The sequence below is a fragment of the Condylostylus longicornis genome, unplaced genomic scaffold (genome assembly GCF_029603195.1).
Source record: "Condylostylus longicornis isolate FDR11 unplaced genomic scaffold, ASM2960319v2 ptg000105l, whole genome shotgun sequence".
Taxonomy (NCBI): domain Eukaryota; kingdom Metazoa; phylum Arthropoda; class Insecta; order Diptera; family Dolichopodidae; genus Condylostylus; species Condylostylus longicornis.
In genome coordinates, this window is record NW_026578073.1 from 593,723 (window position 1) to 617,000 (window position 23,278).

General features: G+C 30.6%; 2 protein-coding genes across 3 annotated transcripts in view; one reads left to right on the forward strand and one right to left on the reverse strand.

Moving 5' to 3' along the window:
• LOC129614161 (uncharacterized) overlaps positions 1–17,118 on the reverse strand; it is a 37,668-nt gene extending 20,550 nt beyond the window's left edge. The window contains exons 1-5 of one of the 2 annotated variants that reach the window (XM_055528579.1): positions 16,940–17,117; positions 11,881–11,919; positions 9,536–9,581; positions 1,179–1,353; positions 1,021–1,087 (exon numbers count right to left, since the gene is read on the reverse strand). In XM_055528579.1, the coding sequence (XP_055384554.1) occupies positions 1,021–1,087; positions 1,179–1,353; positions 9,536–9,581; positions 11,881–11,919; positions 16,940–16,954 (342 nt within the window). In that variant the 5' untranslated portion in view covers positions 16,955–17,117. Of the gene's footprint in view, positions 1–1,020; positions 1,088–1,178; positions 1,354–9,535; positions 9,582–11,880; positions 11,920–16,939 lie in introns of both variants that reach the window. The other variant, XM_055528580.1, reaches the window with a different exon arrangement.
• A 4,290-nt stretch (positions 17,119–21,408) lies between these two features.
• LOC129614169 (uncharacterized) lies at positions 21,409–22,257 on the forward strand. Its single transcript, XM_055528587.1, has one exon. The coding sequence runs from the start codon at positions 21,409–21,411 to the stop codon at positions 22,255–22,257; it is 849 nt and encodes a 282-aa protein (XP_055384562.1).
• The last annotated feature ends 1,021 nt before the right edge of the window (positions 22,258–23,278 follow it).

The following is a 23,278-nucleotide window of genomic DNA, read 5'->3' on the forward strand; positions in this document are numbered from 1 at the left end:
TCAACGACTTTTATGAAACACATTGGCCCTATTAATATATTCATTTGTGTGAAATTTCAATACCACAACTTTTATAGTTTCTGAGATATAGCCAAATAAATTTTGAAGTTGTATGGCAGCTACCCGAACCGGTACCCCGATCACGTCCAATTTAAATAGGGTTCTGGCACTTACTACAATAAATCATTTGTGAAAATTTGGTGAACTTAGATCAATTAGTTTTGGAGTTATCGTTCGGACGGACGGACGGACGGACGGACGGACGGACGGACAGACAAAGCTAAATCAACTCAGAATTTGACGCTGATCAAAAACATACACTTGAGTCTATATCTAACACCGTTATTTCTTAGCGTTACAAACGGTAAGGCAAATTTAGTATACCCTTCGAACATACGTTCGTACGGGTATAAAAAAATGCAACTTTTAGCGCAGACCACCTTTTTTGTCTTCCAAATAGAAGGGTACTGAATTACATAGTAAAACTTTTGAATAAAAAATATAATTTAAAAATAAATTGAAGAAAAAAGCAAAAAAATAATAATTTTAATCTAGATGGCTTTTAAAACTATACTAAATAAAATGAGATTCATAAAGAATACTCAAAAATTTCACAAAAAAAATTAAAAAAGTATTTCAATCGGCATACTTCGAAAACATGAAACATTAAGAATTGTTTTTGTTTCTTTTTCCAATTCAAAATTTCGAAAAATATTTTCAGCTTGGAGGCCTGATGGCATTAGATATTCTATTTATTTCTAGTTTTTTAAAAATAAATCCTTCAAGGTTCTGAGAAAGGTCTTTTGAAAATTTGACTTAAATGGTCTAGAAAAATTCTACAAAAAAATCTTTGATCCTATTATAAGGTGTTTTTAAGCATTTAAAGTCAATAAAAAAAATTGCTAAATTTCGTTTTAAGAACTAGAACCGAATTAAACTAGTATATTAAAAATTAGGTTAAAACAAATTACTTACACAATTTTTCACAAAAAACAAAAAAAAACATGAAATTTAGCTTACAGATTCTTGAGGCATTGTGTTGCAACTTCTCAAAGGTAGTGTATATCGCAAAGGTCCTTCATGATTTCTTTACGATGGAAACAAAAAAAAAAAAGAAACTTAATTTGATGAATAAAGGAAAATAAATCAAAAATTTTCATTAAAATAAAGAAACTTACCTATATTCTGATAAACATGTTGAATGTTTTGGCAAACCTTTTGGGTATACCATTCCACTAAACAAATTATTTGTGTGACCCTCTTTTGGATTATTCTCAATCATTATTAACATCATATCGGTTTTACATTCCACTTGAATGGAAGGATTGTAAAAACTGTAACTATTAGTACTTCCTGAAAAAAGAATTATTTTAGGAAATATTAGTAATTTTATTATATAAAAACCTTGAAGGGAAAAAAGCTAAAAATCGTGGGAAATTCCATTGTAAACTTTTCACGAACATATTATTTTTCTATGATTTATATTTTTATACCCGTACGAACGTATGTTCGAAGGGTATACTAAATTTGCCTTACCGTTTGTAACGCTAAGAAATAACGGTCTTAGATATAGACTCAAGTGTATGTTTTTGATCAGCGTCAAATTCTGAGTTGGTTTAGCTTTGTCTGTCCGTCCGTCCGTCCGTCCCAACGATAACTCAAAAACTAATTGAGCTAAGTTCACCAAATTTTCACAAATGATTTATTGTACTAAGTGCCAGAACCCTATTTAAATTGGACAAGATCGGGGTACCGGTTCGCGTGATTGCCATACAACTTCAAAAGTTATTTGGCTATATCTCAGAAACTATAAAAGCTATGGTATTGAAATTTCGCACAAGCGAATATATAAGTAGGGCCAATGTGTTTGATAAAATTTGTTAAAATTTCTTAGCTCTTTCTGGTAGCTGCCATACAATTTAAATAGTAGTTTGGCACACACAGTATTTTGAAAAACACACAGTACTGAAATTTTGCATAAATTAATATGGTAATACGGCAACTTAAAGTCATAGTCTGTCCCAAAGTTAGTTAAGGAATCTTTAATTGCACATAGGATAACAAATTCGCACGGGTATTACAGAGTTGACAAGGTCAACTCTATTTTTTTTTCTCGTTTTATATATAAGTATATTTATTTCAATTTTCTTTGTTTTTTTTCTTATTTTAAGTAATTGGTTTTATTCATAATTCTTATGTTGAATTAAAATTTTTCTCAAAGAAATATGAAGTATAAAATATGACACGATCAATGGCATTTAAAAAAAAAACAGGAGCGAAGCCAAAAATTCGTAACATTTCTAAAAAAAAATGAGTATTGGGACTTGTAAGATGTAAAGACATTACAGGATATTATACACATTTTTTAAAAAGCTTCGTATTTAAATTCAATTGCACGTAAAAGAAAGAAAGGTAGAAGGACAGAACAAATGAAAAACAAGTAAAAACGTTTCAGTCGGTATAAACCGATTGAATTATACCCTGCACTTTTCGTTGTTGTATAGTAATTACTCGAACCTGTGAAACCATTCTATAGAAACTTCAGAAATGTCAGAGCTATAATTGGACACACGACTGTCAATTTTCATGAATCTGACTTTATTATTTTTTCAAATATTTAGAATAATCTTTTGGACTTGTATGGGAGCTACTCGAACCTGTCAAGCAATTCCACCAAAACTTCAGAAATATGTCTGACCTATAATTGGACAGACGACTGCCAAGTCTCATGAATCTGACTTTATTATTTTTCCAAATATTTAAAATTAGCTTCTGGAGTTGTATGGCAGGTACCCGAACCTGTCAAGCAATTTCACGAAAACTTCAGAAATATATCTAACCTATAATTGGACACACGACTGCCAAGTCTTATGAATGTGACTTTATTATTTTTCCAAATATTCAAAATAGCTTTTAGACTTGTATGGGAGCTATTCGAACATGTCAAGCAATTCAGCCAAAACTTCAGAAATATATCTGACCTATAATTGGACATGTGACTGCCAAGTTTCATTAATCTGCCCTTATTATTTTTCCGAATATAAAAAATTTGCTTTTGGAGTAGTATGGCAGCCACCCGAACCGGTGCAGCTATTCCATTAAAATTTTTAGAGAATATGTAGAATATAATTGAACACATGTATACAAAATTTTATATTGATAGCTTTGTTAGTTTTTGAAATATTTAAAATAAACTCTTTGAGTTGTATGGCAGCTATCCGAACCCGTTGTCCGAATTAGCCCAATTACAATAGGGTTCGTCCTTGGCACAAAAGAAAAAACTTGTGAAAGTTTGGTTTCGATATCATTATTCGTTTTTGAGTTATCGTGGGATCGGACGGACGGATGACGCTGAGCATGAATATATAGTTACAAACTCCATATCAAAGTTAATATACCCTTCACGAAGTGCAGGGTGTAAAAAATGCATATTCATATTTCAGTATGGTTTCAACTGTTAATGAGGAAGGTTGTATGATTTCTGATGCACATTTTGTATTTCCCAATAAGGCAAGTTCAGTAGTATCGGCTAACAAAAATGTTAATAAAAGTAATATAGGTTGACATATTTCAACAATTTGAGTTATCTCGTTTCGGTTATTTATACGTTACTTATAAAATTGTTTCAAATAATTTCAGTTAGTTTTTACGTTATTAAAAATAAATACCTACCTCCAATCAATTTTTTTTTTAAATAATTATTTTAAAACTATTTCAAACATGTTATATTGAGTGCTTCAAAAATTTTGTTGTGTTCTTTTTCATATTTTATTAGCGGGTAAACAAGAGCGATCTATTTATAAAATGGTCCTGCCTGTGTATAAATTTTAAAAGTAAAAGCAAACGGACAAAAATTTACGGATATCAGTACCTACTACTTGTCATTTTACAATCGGAGTTTTTGAGTCATTTGCTAAGATCCTATTTATTTCAAAAATAAAAAAGATATTCGAATCCGGTCATAAAAATATATTATTGTCTTTTCCAAAACCTTTTAAATATTTTTTTACTTAGGTAATACATATATTAAGTTTTAAAAATTTTAAAAGTGTATATAAAATTTGTATTAGAAAAATAATATTTAATTGTATTTTAGATATTATTTTCTACTTCCCTCTTCAAATTTTTTCTTTGCTATGTACATATATGTATATCAATATTTAATAATTATCTTTCATTAATTATATTTTCAACTTGACACTACATTTACTTTCAATTTCTTGAGTTAACTTACCCTATTAGAAAAAAAAGCTGTTCACTTAAAAATAATGAAATGCTTTCAATAACATATAAAATGTTGAAGGCGAAGGTTGTACTCGTTGTTTTTCCGCTTTTTTATATGTATTTTAAGAATTTTAAAATAATTATGAACGAAAATATTAATATATATAATTGATTTTTTAAATATATTTTCGAAAATTTACCTGCTTTATAATAAGTGTGAATTTATTTTAAAATTTCTTCTCAAAAAATAGCCACTTCAATAGTTTTTTTAAATAGCCATTTAAAAAAACCCATATAAAATAAGGTCGTGCTTTTAGGTTTCTCTCTGAGCATTGGGACTTGTTAGATATAAATACATTACCCAGACAGACCTATTATTAATAAGCATTTCATTCTAAATTTGAATTTAAATTTAAAAAAAAATATAAATTTTACCACATTTATTCCTAACGCAAACCTTATATTTTTGTGGAATCCAAACGATACTTACGAAAAAAAAAAAATTTATACCTAAGCATAGAATTGACTTAAAAATTTTTTTCTGTGGTAGAATTGTTTTGCAATCCGAGCATTAAAACAAGTAATGGGACATTTTATTTTCGGTCAAATGCATTTTTGACATTTGATCAAAAACAAAAAGTCTTATTATTCATTTTGCGGCTTTTTGAATGATATAGTCTTACCTACATTCCGAAATGAAAGCACCCGTTGTAAGTTATTATCATTAATTAAGTTACGCAATTGAATAAATGCAATGTTTTTGTTTTGTTAAATGATTAAATACGTATTTTATTTGAGTAAAATGCTAGATGTATATGTATGTATAAACAAAAAAAAAATATTAAAGAGAAATTATATGGGAAAAAATAGGGTTTGAAAAAGGTGAAAATACGAATTTTTGAATTAACTGTGGTAACAATAAGTGTAATAATCTCGTTTCGGTAAACAAACAAACTTTCTTAGATTTAGAATTTTAACGGACTGAAGATTGTATAAATAAAACCCATATATTTGCAAATTAATTAGTTTTGAGTAAAATAAAAAAAACACTTTGTGAGTTATTCAACATTTATATTTCAAATTATATATTTATATTCATAAAGAAGATGAGCTTAAGATTTTTTGTAAAAAAATATAAATGATAAACAAGACAGAATAAAAACCGAAATTTGACAATGCAAATGTGGGGTTTTGTTACAATTATACGCAAGTAATGGATTTTGTTGCAATTAAAGCTGCAAATTATGATTTTTGTTGCTACGATTTTGATCAGACACCTTTTTCACCCCAATTTTATTCAACTTCATTTAAATTGAACAATAATTTAAATTAAATTTTTGTTGCATAATATAAAATGCAAAAAAATTGTAACTTTTTAATACTGTAACAGACTAGAAGTCCTGAGCATATTGCAATCGAAATTTGTTTTATAAAATATATTGAAATCTACTTTTATTTAAGTTAAGTTAAGTATAAGCAAGTATAAGTAAATCATTTTAAATGTTGGTATAACTTTATTATTTAAGTATAGTAGTTTTATAAATAAGTAAGCTTCTGTTGAAAAGTAGTTTAGTTTGCAACATAATTTACAAATTTTTAAAGTACTGCAACGTTATATGAAAAATATTATAATTTTGTACTTTTTTTAAGTCAAGTGTTTTATTTACGGGGTCATTCCGAAATGTGTATTTTACAGAATTTAGTAGAAAACTGATAGGAGCTTCAGGCAAAATGTTTAATAAAAGGCTTCAAACTAACATATTACTTTATTTCATATTTTATGTACTTTTATGTAAATTGTAGACATGCTTAGTAAACAAATGAAAATTCGCGGAATCGGTTTTACATTTCTCATCACATCCAGTGCTCTCGCTGGGAAATTTCAAAAGGTGCAAAAAAAAGGCAATTTCCAAAAAAAAAGGGCAAAATTTTACTTTTGCAATAACATTGTGAAATTAAGCTGAGCTAAATAAAATACTAATATATTTTTGATTTTAGTTGTTTGTACGAAAAAAAATGCAATTATTTTCAGAAAAACTTTTATTTTCAAAAAATTCACGAGACGTGATAGGATATTCTTTAAAAATTCCGTGACTTCAATAATGCGCTTAGAGCGTAAACTTTACAAAGTATCGCATTCTAAAAAGTTTGGTAAAGCTGAATTCACTGGACGAGCTGATGTATTTTGTATAAAAATTTGTATTTTGACATTCTCTTTATTTTTAGTACAGTTTTTTTTTCTCTCTCTCAAAAAGTTGAATCAACTTCAACTTTAGTGCAGAGGTTTTTTAAAACGTCAAATTTACGTTAACTGAACTATTGCAATTGCATATAATTCTTGTCAAAAAAGTAATAAATGCATCACAATAAAAAAAAACGATCAACTTTTTTCAGACGAACCATTGAACAATCAAGAAAAAAAATAGTTCGACTTCAAATAGGTCAGCTCAAAAACGACGAACCATTGAATCCAGCTTAAAAGCTCTTGATATTGTACAATTTTCCTAGATGCGTTTTATACGTAGTGGATACGTAAAAGTAAATCGGGTATCGATAAAAAATCGAGCACGCTTTTCTTATACATGTAAATAAAATGTGTGTATAAATGTTGCAAGTTAACCAATTAAATAAACTAGCATATATTTTCAGCAGTAAGGTGCTAAGATTTTTTAACCAAATGCAGCATAGAAATGTTATATTTCAATGAAGTGATAACGTTTGTTAAAATTTAACGCTTACAAGAGAATTTTAAATTGAAATTTTGAAACAAACTTCAAAGTATTTATTAAATTTGTAAAAATTGTATTCCAAAATGTATCAAAAGCTTTAGCAGTTTTTTTACAATGTAAAGATATTAAAAGCTCTGAGACAGTAGTACAATCGTATTAGTACCGTACTTAAGCCTTTTATAAAGCATTATTGAAGTCACGGGTTTTGTTGTTTACAGTATAGAATGTCAAATTTTCTTTTTTTTTTTGAAAATTTACTTTATTTATTTCAAAAAGTGACTGCTCTGAAAACTTTAAACAACATTCTAACTCGTAATATAACTTACAATTTGCATTGCCTTTTCATATATGTATATAAAAGAAACAAATATTAGTTTTGGAAAGTAAACCAGCCAGCTTCTGGTACATATTTAAATTAAATCAAAAATTAAATCAAAATTCGAGACCCGATTTTTTTGTTAAAAACTCAGAAGTCATACACATAATATAAATCGTGTAAACAATGCAGCATTAAAGCGAAATATTACGAGTCACTTATGTGATATATTCTTCTGAAAACTTATTTGTAGGAATTGCAAAAATCAGTTTTGTAATATTTGTTAGGTAAATGTGATAGTATAAATTTTTGTTTTTAAAATTAGAAAAAAAACGCAAAATTTAAAAAAAAAAGTGTAAAAAAAGGTGCACAAATTCTCAAAAAGTGCAAACTTTTGCACAAAGATGTCAAAACGGGAACGCTAAATTCACATCTAAGGAACTAATTCAACGTAAATAGAATAAGGTTAGCACAAGGTTAGTATAAGGAATTCAAAAATATTAAACGCGCTTTTTTATACCAATCGTACTTTTCGATTTGTTTTCTGTAAAGATTTCAATATTATCAAAGAGTTATAATAGAGAAAAATCTTTTGCAAATTCATTGCTAAAGCAGTGTTATTTGAACTGCTTAATAAAATTCAAACTATTTTTTCGTGAGTTTATCTAAGCTAAGTTTTTCTCTATCTTTTTTATCAGATAAAAGCACATTACAATTAAGCATTGATCTACGATTTATTTAGCTTTCAATTTCATAAACAATTATAAGTTAATTTGAATATTGTGCAATTCATTCAATCATTCCCAGCCATTTTTCTACTTTACTTTTTAATTTATTTTAATTTATCCTGCTAACCTTGCACATAATTTTTAAATTTTCTGACTGCTTAATTGCTTAATTATTTTAACTGTTTAAGAACTAGAAATAGCATAAACGTTTGAAATTTATTCACAATTCATTTTGTTGATTTACTAAAGCCATAAAATGATTTACTATAAATTATGTACATACTCTCAAAAGCATTACCGATATATGAAATTCGTCAATTAATATCTCACTCGTAACACTAAAATACGGAGAAGTTACTAATTTCATATCGCGTAGTAGTAGAATTGTATCCCGAAATTCGTAATACAATAAGTATTAACCACACTCGTAATAAAAATAAATGTCAAAATTGTACTAATGAAATTTTAACACGTAAAAAGCCAGTTTTAAATTTTTTTTTAAGTTTGTTTTTATTTCTTAAGATGTTTTTATGTAAAAGAAGAAAATGCAAGTATTTAGAACAATTTAATTTATTTATGTCACATCAAAATTTTTTTGAAGGAAAACGAATTCATTTTAATTAATTTTTTTTTATTGCTTATTGTTTTATGAAATGTTTATTATTTTTTTAATGTCTACTATGAAATTCGAAGAATTTAAATATTGACACTAGAAAGCTGCAACAAAATATCGATTTTGACATTCCGAAAAATAGTGTCGCCATTGCAGATTCATAATCTCTACAAGTATTTTTATAATTCTCAAAAGTCTACGTGCGTAACTTAGTTTGAAATTCATAAAATCTTTCTAATGAAATTCACAATAAGGGCGATTACGTTAAACTTTAGATCTGCAAGTAATGCATTTTGAAACATTTTACGGCTACTAATACTACAATCCAAGCAAACATAGGATTTTGTTGCAAATAAAGGATTTTTAAACATTTAATTATATGTATTGTAGAATTTTGATTCTACTACGACTTTGTTTGTGAAATAACGGGGTTTAGCAACACATTTATAATAGCAAAATGTGTATTTTTCAAAAAAGGAATAAAACCTTATCATTAGTTTTATTTTTTTAAATTTTGCAAATATATGGGTTTTAATTCTACTATCTTGTAAATGCAGAACTTTTAATATAAAAACACCTAATCAAAAGAATTGATACTGATACGAAAAAAAAAGTTAAGTTTGCAATAAACAAAATATATCACTGCAAAAGAAGCAACGGTTTACCTAGCATTGCAAGATACCGCCTACAATGCAAAAGTTCCTATAATCCGGAAATTTTCCGTAATACTGATCACTGATCAGAATTAATAGCGCAACTATGACTTCTTCTTAAATTAGACACCGAAAAAGTCAGACGCTATCGGACAAGAAATGCAATACAGAAATATTGTATACCACAAGATTCAAAGGAGATTTGTTCCACAAGAGTCAAAAGAGATTTATATAAACACACGTATTGACAGAAAAAAATAAAATTTACTCACGTGTATCTTTTTGAATCCTCGCACTCATGACACAAGCAGCGCTTATCTGAAATTAAATTAATTATAAATTTATTAATAATAATTATAATAAAATTAAATACGTTCGTAATTGTTTTTATAACCGATGGAGTTATTAAAAAGGATTTAAATAAATTAATTTAAATGTTTAAAAGGATTCTTATGTTGATTTTGTTATGCAGTGTAATTGAATATCTACAATCTACATCATATAATATTTGTAATACACTTATGTTCGGATTTCGCAATCAGTTTTTTAACAGTAAAGTTATTAAGAATGTTAATGTTAACAAATTTACTAAACAAAAAAGGAATTCGCACATATAACTTATTAGTTTGTCTAAACCTAAAGTATCAACCTTTTTTTAAGATTTCCTTCTTAAAATAGTCTAAAGTACTAGTTCCATAAAAAATGTAAAAGTACATACACATTTTAATTTTTTTAATTTCATATCATATTATAAATCATACTGTTCTAATTTATTGAGACATATATACATATGTACATTAAAAATTTAAATTTTAAAAAATAAATAAAGCTCTTCTAAATTAATATCAAATTATAACGATTCATTGTGATGATAAAAGAACCGCTTTCATTACTTAAACCTACTAAAGCTACATATAAATTTAGTGTATTTTTTTAAATTTTATAATTGCATAGGTTTGTTTCTGCTGGTGTTAATACTGAAATGATATATAATAATTTCTCGTTTTCGAGCTGCAGCCTGTTAATAATGAAATGATATAAAATAATTTCTATATTAAAATAATGTAATGTAATAAATAGTTTTCGAGCTATAGCCTGTTGAAAATAAAGGTACCACACTTTTCCTACATATGTTTCAGGGTGTTTCGCATAAGGCAGCAAATCATTCTTTAATTAATTTCCAGCCTAAAAATTGTATGGGTGGGCAGAGGGGATGGAGATATACTCGTTTTAGAGCTATAGTCTGGTGAATATAGGTACCAGAGTTTTCCTGCATATAAATAAATGCTTATAACTTCGAAACCATGCGACATAGAGTAACCATCGTATGTGTCCATCCAGCACAACATAATACGGACAATGAAGAACCTGGTGTGCAAGCACGAAAAACGTTTCGCTGATGTTTGTTAGGTTTTTAAAAAAGTGGCAGCACGGCTGAACGTGATGTTTTTTATTTTATTTCGACAATTTTTTTCACTACGGAATAAATGAAATGCTTTTAGCGGTTTATATATTACAAATATTAACAACATTGCCGTCATTGTGTGTAAATATTCATCAGATTTTATCGGAGATTTAGTCTGATGTGTAAGTGGCATCTAAAATTTGACGATGATAAAATAGTTGACGTTAAAAGTTAAAACTTAAAGTTTTCAAACGATAATAAGAAAAAAGTAAAAAGAAAAATTTTAAATAATAAAAAAAGGTATTGAAAATAATTGAGTTAATGTGATTTTAAACGAAAATTTGTAGAATACAGTTAGGGATGTGGGGAAAAAATTGTTAGATTGACATGAAAATCGACTTCATATATGCGGATTGAAAGATTGAAAAGACAAGTTAATATATAATGTCTATCTGTTAATGTTAAACTCAACTCGATTACAAGTAATATTTAATAATTAAAATGTGCATAATACAGATTTTACTTAAAAACTGCACTAATTTTATAAATAAAATAACAAAATCTTCTTTTCTTACTGTTTACATGACGGCGCGTAGTTTTCTAAGAAAAAAAAACAACATTTGGCATTTAATGTTAATTTCAGTTTGAAAATCTTCGGAGCAAAGAAAGACACCGACCTGAAGTTTTTGACTTCAATATGTTTTTTTTAAGATATATTTTTTTAGGGAGTGTAAGAACAATAGAAACAAATGCTCCTTCCTTAAGTATTTCTAATTCGTTGGGGGTGTTATGTTTTTTAGTTCTAGTGTTTGTGTTCACATTTCTGACTGCAGCGGATTTTATTAATTGAAATTACACTGCACTAAGGCTAGTAAAACAACCCTGGTGGCTACAAAAACTCTGGTATTAGAAAATTCGATTGGAATTGTAATCATATTAAAAACTAATTTCAGAACTTTTTACCGCCTTACAACTTTACTTGTTAACTGAAATAGCAGTTCTTAGTTAGAACTGCAAATGCGAACTTAACCTTGTTCCATGTACAAGGTTTGAAGCGTTAACTCATTCATACTTTCAGACAAATAATTTACATTGTAAACACAATGCAATTCAAAAACAATTAACAAATTTATACTTTCTGAAATAAACGTATTTCAAAATAAAACATATACAAATAGAAACAAAATGCTTTTATTTATTTTTGAAACTTACAAAGGCTATGACACAAACAGCTAATTCAAGGTGGAATGTCTGAAAAAGAAAAAAAAACATATATAAATATTTTCAAGTACACATAATGAAAAGTTTTTTGAATGTTAAATGGTCTCCTCACGGTCGTAGATATTAAATTACGGAACTTATTAATTTGTTCCACATCATCACAAATCTCTTCAATATAAAGTCGGCTGAAAAAATTGTAGGAAAATTTAAAAATTGTAGGAAAACAAATGTATAGGAAATAAGCAAAAATAAATGTATTATATGTTTAATATAAAACCGCATTTCGCTTTAAAAATTTTGACATATGTATATTCATTTAAATTGAAAAAATTTTTTGTAGAAAAATTATATTTGTGGAATATTTAAAAATTACATTTGATGAAAGTAAAGATTCTTCTGAAAATGCAGCTCTCACTTAGTACTAGATTGCAGTGTAGATATAATAAGAACTGCTTAAACTCTAAATCAACACTCTTAAAAATGTAAAACGGCAATATTAGCTTCTTTGAAAACAACAACTGGAACTAAGACATCTAAGAAATAGCATGCAACATCTCATTTCTAACACTTTAACTACAATAGCTTTAGTTAAGATGGAAAATGACGATTAAATTTAAAAAAAATTTTTTAAAGCTTTTTATAAAATTTATAAACTTTTATTTCTACTTCCTTTTGCAGGATAAAAATTTTAATTTTAAAGAAATGTTTTTCGATAATCCATATTTTTTAGATTTCATACGTAAGGCAAATACAATAACGACAACTTCAATTAGCACTAGAACTGCATTACCAAAAATGACTTAGCCTTGGTACAAGGAACGTTCATTGAAAAATGGTCTGTCGCTTTCTTTTATGTACGTTACTTCATTTGTTTTCATTTGGTTTGATATTTTTACTGTGGCAAAACGTATTTCGAACATTTAAGTGTGAAAAAAACGAATATTATAAATTACATTATATTAAAAAGTAGAAAGTAAATATAAATTGCTTAAAAAAAAAAATTAAATGTAATTTTTTTTAATTTTAATATTGAATAGTTGTTCAGAAATATTTTTGTGGCGCCATAAAAAACAAGTTAATTAAATTAATAAAGTTGGGTCAAACCAATGGTTTGTATTGTAGTACTTTTCCCTTCAACAAGTGAAAATTCTGCTTTTAAATGCAGTCTATGTATACCTATCACACTATTAAAATTATTTTCATTCATATACAAAACTATTTCTAGGATTGCATATATTTAGGATGACGCATATATGCAGTTTTTGAAATAAAGCAAAAATAATATAAAATGGGGTTAATTCAAAAATAATATAATATTTTAAGGGTTAATTGTGTGAGTTAAGAAAAATAATTATATTTTTTAATGTCATGGAATTTACCGTTAGCTTTTTGCGTTTATAGAAATTTGAAAAAGCTTGCGGTTTCGGAAATATAAGGTGTCAAAAATTCAAATTTTACAAATTTTAGGGTGGAGATGGAAAAAAAATTTCTTCTAACGAAATGAAGTATTTACTAATCTCTAAAAGCCCCTAAAATTTCAACCTTCTACAGGCTGGAGTCTAGAAGAAAAACGACATCAAAAATTTGGAAAAAAAAGACTTTAGATAACGGTAAATTTGAACGTCCATTTTGTTTTTCTAAAGTTTAACTATAGTATACCACGCTAGGGGAAGCAAGCTACTGTCTTTATGCGTTTGCAAAATTTCAAAACTGCTTATGGTTTCATTGCAACAAATAGTTAAAAAAGGCCATTTTTAGGATTTTGGGGTGGTATAACTTTTAGGGGGGGGGGGAGATAGGTAAAAATTTTGTTCTACGGAAATAAGTTTCTAGTAAAGATCTACGTACATGTTCAATTTCAGCTTTCTATCTTAAAGGGTGTAGAAGTTTTGTAAACAAAAAAAGTGTCCACGGACGGACGGACGGGCAGAGTGAAACTAATAAGAGTTTTTTTTTCAAAAAATTTTTGGAAAAGTGCTAAAGAGAAAATATTTAAAAAAACAATTTTGAAACGATGCCTCCAATTTGTAAATAAGGTTTCGCTATTCTCTAAAAATTCTGTAGTGATTTATGTATAGATTTTTAAAAAAACGTAGAATTACGAAAAACAAAGATAAATGCATGTTGAAGTAAAGGATTAAAATTTGCAGAAAGTGCTACAATATTTATATGCATTTTATTTTCGTAAAGAAGTTTATTCTTTGAAAAGTAATAACATAAATTTACCTTTGCAGAAAAGAAGGCTGAAAGAAACAGCAGTCAAAAATTTAGGTTTACCAAATCAAGAGAAAACATCAGATAGACATATTACATTTATTAAAAATGAAGCAGGAAGTAACAGACTTGTTATTTACAAGGATGGGATATATATAAATTTTTTTTTAGCGCTAGTATCTTTTTATCCAGTAGTATGCTTCCAAAATTTATTAGTACATGTATGACATGTGTGAGTAACTGCATCAGCCCTATCATGAATTCCCGCCTTAGAGTTTACGAATTACGAATTTAGCTTCAACGTAGACTTTGAAATAACCACAAATTCTTCTCGTAGAGATAATGAGTCAGCAATGGCAACTTTTCGGAGTATCAAAAGCAGTACTTTCTTTCAACTGTCAAATGTTTATTTATTTATGTTGTTTTATGCTATTTTTGTACAAAACTTTTATAAAAGCGAATATTCGTAATAAACAGCCCTATTATGAATTCCATTCGTAGAATCCTACGAATTACGAACATAACTTCGACGTAGATTTTTGAATGATCACTTTTGAGTTCCTTTCGTAGAGATTATGAATCACCAATGACAGCATCATTTTTCGGAGTAAATTTATGTTTTGTTGTTTAGTGTAAATTTATGTTTTGTTGTTGCTATTAGAGCAAATGACTTTCATACAAAATAATATGTTTTTAAATAATATTTTCGATAAAAGTTTTGCAGCTTCTTTAGTTTTTGAATATTTGTGAAAAGCGGAAAAAAAATTTTGGCAATATGAATTCATTTCCTTTTATGGTAGCTGTGTTAAAGTAACTTAAAATCAAACAAAAAAATGTAAAATTTTAAAATTTAATACGACTATTTTCTTTAAATTGCTTGTTATAATATTTATGTCTTATTATATTTATGTCTTTCATGGACATTTGAGGATAATTATTACTACGAACGTAATTTATGATTGCTCCATTACGAATATGCGGAGCGGAATTTTAATAATTCGTAATTGATAATATAATATTCGCAATTTTCCGAATTTCAGAGCTACGAACGACTCCATAATAGGGATGATAATATACAAAAAAATTACAATAGTAAAAGTAAAATTATACGAAAAGTTTGCAAATAAACATAAGTTTCTTATTTAGCTTTATTCTATTGAAGTCGTCGCACATAAAAATATGAGGTGAAAGATTTGTTACTCTACTAGACGAGCGTCTTATTATTTATCACAAAAAGCGTCAATAATGTTATTCTGCTATACGTATTTTTTTAAATTATCACATTATTTTGTCACATATAGTCGCGCAAATTTTTTGTCGATAGAGATATGAAACTGAATTACTAATACAACGTGTAGTTGCTTTAAATAATAAGTAATGTGCTTACGTATATTACACTAATAATACACTTAATGAAAATTTCTTCATACAGCTGCAGAACAGATGGATGATGTAATCAAAGGAGCGAGATTGCATGTACGATTTCTGAGTTGTGTTGTTCTTTCTAATGTTCAATATGTTTTTTTTAACCTTATGTTCAGGAGTCAATTGCAACATGATCAAGAAACGTACGATAAAAAAAAAAAACAAATTGTCAAAAAAGAAAAATAATGGTCGTTTGAGAATTAATTTCACTTAATTTGAGGTTGTTTGAGAACAAATTTATATATTAGGAGAAGTATCAGTATATTTTGTAAGTTAAAAAATAGTGCATTTTTTCTACGTGTTAATTTATATTTTTCCCTTTTCTAAGTTTCAAGTTTAAGACAATGAGACAATGGGATTTTTAGAATTTTGGTGTAAGGTACTTAACGAACAAATTTCTAAAAAAAACCCTATTATTCTGATGTCTTTATTCTACTTTTTGATATTTTGTATATTCGCTTTTATTAACTTTAATACTCAACTTATTCACAATTTTTTTATTAGTATGCTTGTACTTATTATTTGTCATAATGCGATTACTTTTAAGATTAAGTCATTATAAGATTACTTTATACATTTTGAGTTTATGTAAAATAGTTTCATTATGAGACTATTGTTTTAACAAGCTTAATAACGATTCTTAATTTAGCAACACAAAAAAAAAAATAGGGTATTTATTAATTGAAGCAAAATTTTAAGATTAGTTTTTAGAACGAATATAAATTAGAATTGTATTTTATCCAGTTAATTATGAGATTATTTATTTTAATTTTGAAAATTTTAATATTGTAAATTATATTGATATTTAAAAGGCTAAATTTTATAATTTTAACTTATTTTATGTTTGCTTTCATTTTATTGTAAGGATAAAATTATATGTTTGTATTTATGTAATTGAATTTTTTTTAAATATTCCTCTTTGCAGATTCATCCATTCATACATTGTTATCGTACATACCTAAGTATGCAATAGCAGCACTTCCAAAATTGTTTAAGTTTTTAAATACCACATCTATTTAAAGCATTTAAAGCCTTTTTGAATCATTTCTTACTTAATTATGTTACTAATTACAGAAACATATGAAAATTTGACAAAGAGATTAAAAATTATAATAATTATCACCATAGATTCTGCAAATTGCATCATCTTTCTACATTTGAAGTTTCCATCTTAAGTCTTTTGTTTGTATATACTTATACATACAATTATATGTATGTTTAAGTATATACAATGTATATATATGAATGCACAGTGTGTACAAGTATAAATACATACGTACAAGTATAAATGTATATGTATAAGATTACAAATTTTTAGGTACATACATAATCAAAAACAATTTTTTATATATGTATGAACCATTAACATTAAATTCAAAAATTATTTATAAATACATTCTTATATACTTACTTTGAAAACATACATTTTTTTTTTAAATTTATTAAAATATAATTTAAGAAACTCTAGATATCAGTAACTAAGCAAAACAAATTGTAATATTCGAAAATTTGTTTTAGTAGATCTTCTGCTGTGTACCACCTCACTGAAAATAAATTTTTTATATCCCAAACCCTAAACTAAGTGATTATAAAAACTGTAAATGTAGTCAATTCTTTAATAATCGTAACAGTGATAGACCATTCATATAAAGTAAAACAGACAATCGATAATTTATAGGTTTATTATGGCACGAGAAGCTATTGTCATTGTGCTCGAATTGCTAAATGATATGATAAAAATTATTTCGACAGAAATGTCAAAACTAGACGAATTGTATGTGAAAAATTTCAAAATTTTGTGTTAATAGTTTTTATGATGTTGAGGCTATTGTGAAAAAGCGGTAAAACATTTATAATTTTTAAATACCTATAACAAGGTAATTGTAATGAAAAAGACTGTTTTTTTAATAAATAATATCTATATAGCATTTATTGCAGGTAATACACCTATTTTCTTTTATGGCGAAACAAAAGTAATCGTATAAATTTTTAGTTTAACAAAAAAATCGAAAGCAGTTCCCGAAATTTGTAGAACTAATGACATATAAAAATATTTTGAATGAAATGTGGGTGAACTTTGCGGCGGAGTTGAACGCTTTGTGAACTCAAATGAACCTTCTGATAACTCCGATGGATTTTATTGATCTCCTACACATACATATATCATCGAATGCTGTCAATATTTGCAGTTCCCTCGTTTTAGCTACTGGTATTCTCACCACAATAAAAGAAATCGGTACTCAATGAAAACATATTTTCGTTCATTTCATAAATTGAAAATGTTAAAATATCAAATAAAATTTAAATTTCTGAAAAATGTATTTACTATTATAATTACTACACCACTTCCCAGGTAAGGATCAGGCCACCGCATTCAAAAAATTTTCCGAACTACTTAAATCGGGTTAACTTCGATACAATTCGTATGTTTTTCCTGAATTTACTTTCTATAGAAATTATTTTTTAGTTTGAAAAAAACTTTTGAAGAAGTAAGTCTGTTTGCTTAATATTTTTTTATTTTTGTTTGCATATAAAATAAGAGAAATGAACAATTAAATTGCTCCTTTATAGCCTCTTCTAACCTAAAATCTTAAAAATAGTTTTTTGCATAATTATAGCTAATAATTAAAAATATTTAATAATTAAAAATTTTATTTTGCAGATTTATTGGTTAAATGTTATTAGTTATATGTATACACAAAAATGTATCCAATAGTTATAAATTATTATTTCTATCCTATGATATCCGCTTTCTATGCTATAAAGTCCGTTGAAGATGGCGATAGTACTTATGTACTATCACGCTTCAAAGATCGGGCTGTATATGAGAATGTTAAATTGTACTTGGCATATCTTCACGACGCGGCGGAGAATGTCCACCACGATGGTAAAACTAGATTAGGTGTTCAGGTTTTTATTGAAAGTGAGGGCCTTCCGTCTGACTATACTATTTTATATAGCTAATTCAAAAAATTTCATGACACTTTAATCATATCTGCCGCTAGTGTCGATAAAGATTTACAAACATTTAGGAACCATATGAAAAGTAAATGGATTGATTATTTGCAGAGGATGAGGAAAGCAAACAATAAGTTTTTTCCGACGACCTCAGCCCAATCGTCTAGATGGTTCAAGTAGCTTTCGTAACAACAATAACTTGGTGCAATTAACTGGTTTTGGAAATAGTATGACAACGACTGTGAAACAACTTTCTTTGTACTATCAAAACGTCCGTGGACTTAGGACTAAAACTAACACCGTCCTGCTCAACTCTTCTCTTCTTGACTGTGATATTTATGTTCTAACGGAAACTTGGTTGTCCCCCTTCATTAATAATCTTGAATTATTCGATTCCTCATTTTCTGTTTTTAGAAAGGACCGACATGCACTTCTCTTGCAGGGACACATACCAAAGAGAGGTGGGGTATTAATCGCCGTTAAAAACTCGTAATCAGTTAGTATTATTGACATTCAAGACTCCGATGACTTTGAAATCATCGCAGTTTAAATTGAGCTAAAATCCAAAACGCTTTTCGTAGTCAATTGCTATATACCGCCTAACTCAAATAACGAGTTATATGTGAAATTTTCTTCGCCAATTGATTATTTATGCAATTCTTTTAACCCTGAGGATGAGTTTTTTTGTTTTTGGAGATTTTAATCTCCCCAAAATTAGATGGATGACTCATGATGAGGAACCATTTTGATTTCAATTGAGTGTTCTAGTGAGTTGGAATTGCACTTTATAGATACCTTTCATCTAAATAATTTGCAACAAATTTCGTCAATAACAAAACCATCGATCGAGGCAAATGGATCTAATCTTTACTTCCAATTGATACAATTGTTTACCTATAACTGTCCCGGATCAGTTGGTTAACTTTGATATCTTTCATCCTCCGATATCTTTCTCTTATTGCATTTCTATCGTTTTGATTTTAAAAGGGCGAATTTCGTATTGCTGAATGATTTCTTTTCTACTTACGACTTCTCTTCAGTATTTAACTTTACTGATATTGAGCCTATGACGGGTAAGTTTTACGCAATCATTTTAGCTGCATTTTATTTGTTTATTCCTGTGTTGAAAACTAAAGATACTAGCTCTGGCCCTCCATTATTTTCACAAGAGTTGAGGGTACTTAGCAACAAAAAGAATAAGCTGTGGCGCAAATATCTCTCCACTAAAGGCGACAGGGACTGTGATAATTTCCGATTTTCGTATGATTAAATTTGTTGCTAATTTAAATTAACAACAGAAGAACGTTACGACTACTATATTATAAAACTTCGGATAACTTAATACGTAATCCCAAAGTCTTTTGCAAGTTCATAAACCATAAGAGGAAAAGTGATAGTTATCCAACCTTCTTGAAATTCGGCGGGAATACAAGTAATAATTTACAAATTATTTCCGAATTTTTTCGTAACTTTTTCGCCGAATCTTACTCTTTTTCATCTTTTCAATTAAATGTCGACAACTTTCGGCACATTGATAACTGTCCTAAAACTACATTTACCAATTTTGTCACGAACTCTTTTGCGGTGGAAAAATATCTTTGCAATTTGGATTCAAGTCCTTCTCCTGGACCAGATGGAGTTCCTGAGATTATTTTAAGCAAGTGCGTGCCCATCTTAACCGTAATTTTTAATAAGTCTTATTCTTCGGGCATTTTCCCGTCTGGAAAGAAGCTTTCATTAGGCTAATCCATAAGAAAAACAATAAAAATGACGTGTCAAACTATCGTTCTATAGCTAAACTATCAGCAATTCCTAAGGTTTTTGAGTTGATGGTATATGACAATATTTATTTCCATTGTATGCCATTCATTAGTGCGCGTTAGCATGGCTTCTTGAAAAAGAAGTCCACGGTGACTAGTTGAAGCCACGACAGTTTCCTCAAATAATATGGGAAATGGGTATTAGACGGAAGTAATTTATACAGACTTTAACAAAGCCTTTGACATACTACCACATGAAATTATTATTTTAAAATTGAAGCTCTTAGGATTCGCTAACAACTTCTTAGCCTGGATATAGTGATATCTATCTGACAGGACTTACAGAGTCCTCTTTCGTTCAGCAATTTTCTTGCCTCTGTCGTCTAATTCTGGTGTACCCTCTCTCTAATGTGCATATCCACTTCTGGATGTTAGCGGTCATATGTCGTTGGCGATTGCTGTTGTTGTTATATTCTTGCAACGATGTTATTGTACTCTTCATGGTTCGTCGCCACATGGATTAAGTCGCCTATGTTGGAAATGCCAGTCCCATTCCTGATGTTTCTCAACCATGATAACTGTTTTCTTCCAATACCTCTGTTGCCTTCAATTCTCCCTTGAACTGTCAGTATTATATTATATATTATACTGTTTTCTTCCAATACCTCTGTTGCCTTCAATTCTCCCTTGAACTATCAGTATTATATCTCCTTCGATGGGATTCCACCTTGCATGGTGAAGGAGCTGAAGTAGAGTCAATGATCTTAAGAGCGATGTCGCCGGATATCACGACTCTGCGGTGTCTGGCAGGTGTAACCATACCGACAAGGTCGAAAGTGAGACCTGAAAACCAAGAGAATCTCTTGGGCATGAAGTAACGGCGTAAGCTTACCTTCAATAAGTCCCCCCCCCCCCCCGCCCAATCCAATGGTGTTACACGACCCGTTGGTGGACTAGTTGGTAGCCGGGGGGTATACTGGCTACCGCGAACGGAGTCTCTCTGATACCGGCTCACCTCAGAGAGTATTTTTGACCTTACTACGTCATGCGGGGCTCTGGCATAGCGGACTACCCTTTCCCTAGCTATTCGTGGGACCAAAACATGAATGGAAGGAACAAAACAAAAAAAATAGAAAAATCGATACAACGGGAAAACACCGTCATGGTCCGGGAGCAACCGGACATAATAAAAAAGGAGACGGTTGCAAGGGAAATAGAGACTAACCTCCGTGATACCCCTTGCAATAACGAAAAAGGGAGGAATGGCATGGAGGAAAGTCGGAATAAGCCCTCCGCATCCTCGCAGGCTATCGATGTTGGGGGCAAGTCTTCCGAGATGCACCGTGGGGCCAGAAGGGAGAAGCCCTCCTATCTGCCATCACTGGGTCAAACTGGAGGCTTGGATGATCCGAGGAGACGAGGACTCAGCGATGCAGTTGTCAGATGGTACCTGCGCTTCCTGGAGCAGGGAAAATCACCTGATGCGGCTAGGAAACTGGCGGAAGAAACGAAGAGGCCTATTGAAGACGTACCTCCACTGGCACCGGGGGGTAAGAGTGGACTTGAATCCTTGACACCCCAAGAAGAGCAGGCCAAAATAAGGAAGACGGCTGAAAGAAGGAATATGGGAATGCACCTCATACCTTCCACCTCGAAAACGGAACCGGGCACTAGCTATACCACGGCCGCCAAAATTGTGAAGGTGGCAGTTCTGTCGAGGGAATATCCCTCCATAATGCTGACCCAGCAGGAGCTCACCCAGCTGGAGAAGGCGACAATCGACGAGGTAGCCAAGGGCTGGGATAACATCATCCAATTTGAAGGAATACACTTAAGGCCCGGGATGGTACTCGTCGATTGTGCAGATGAGGAGACAGCTGAATGGCTGATCAAGCGAGTGTCAGTTCTTGGTACATGGAGCGGACCAGAATTGATGGCAAGGAAGGGAGATGACATCCCTAAGTCTTGTGTAATCACTGTCTTCGTCCCCAGGAGCGGGGGCCAAGCCTAGGAAAAAACGCTGGCCATCTTCCAGGCCCAAAAGGGGGGAATACACACCCGGGTGTGGAAGCTGATGGGGCAACTCCAGAACGGTGGCGGAAAGGTTCTCCGAATAGGGGTCGATAACTCTTCCGCGGAAGCCATCTGGCGGGGCGGTCACATTCTGCGGTACCGGTTCGGGAAAATCCCTGTACACGGGCTCAGAATGGGGCAGCCCGAAAGAACGGGGTTGGTTTTGGGTACGCGACTGGAAGGTATCGGGGGAGGTTTCTATGTCAGATCATAGAATCCTAGTCTTGGTGGGTTAACGGAGGAGAAATCTTCCTTCAGAAATCCAAGGGGGGCAAACTGGGAGGGATACAGAAGGGACCTGGAGGCAAAATTGTCGGGCGCCTCGGTTAGAACTGTGGCCAGGCATCCCCTGGTGTTGGAAAGGGCTGTGGAGGAGCTCAGGGAAGTTATGATCGAAGCTTTTGAATCAAACTGCCCGCTTGGTGTGCCAAGGGATTTCACAGATGCACCTTGGTGGACCCCGCGATTGGAAAACTTGACGGTCGGGGTTTGCAGGATTTTCAATAAAGCTAAGCGAGAGGGTACTTGGGAAGAGTACAAGATGAACTTGACAGCCTACATCAAGGAGATCCGCAGGGCTAAGCGCGGAAGCTTTAGATTATTCTGCGGGAGCATAGCGGAGACGCCGGCGGCTGCGAGGCTGCACAGGGCCCTGGCTAGAGACATGGTGCCAGTGACTGCTTCTTTAAGGAGGCCGGATAGCGGCTACACGGATAACGAGGAGCAAAGGGCTCTTCTCCTCCTGAAGGCGCATTTCGCTGGCAGTACTCCGTATGTCGGATCCGTGGCGTGGGAATGCAGGACACCACGTCCTGAGGATTGGCGGAGAGCTGCGCGCATAATTACGGAGGAAAGGATAAGGTGGGCTGTTGGCACTTTCCAGCCCTTCAAGCCTCGGGAGTGGATGGGATTTCACCAGCACTTCTGCAACACGGGCTGGAGCCAATTATGCCTTTCTA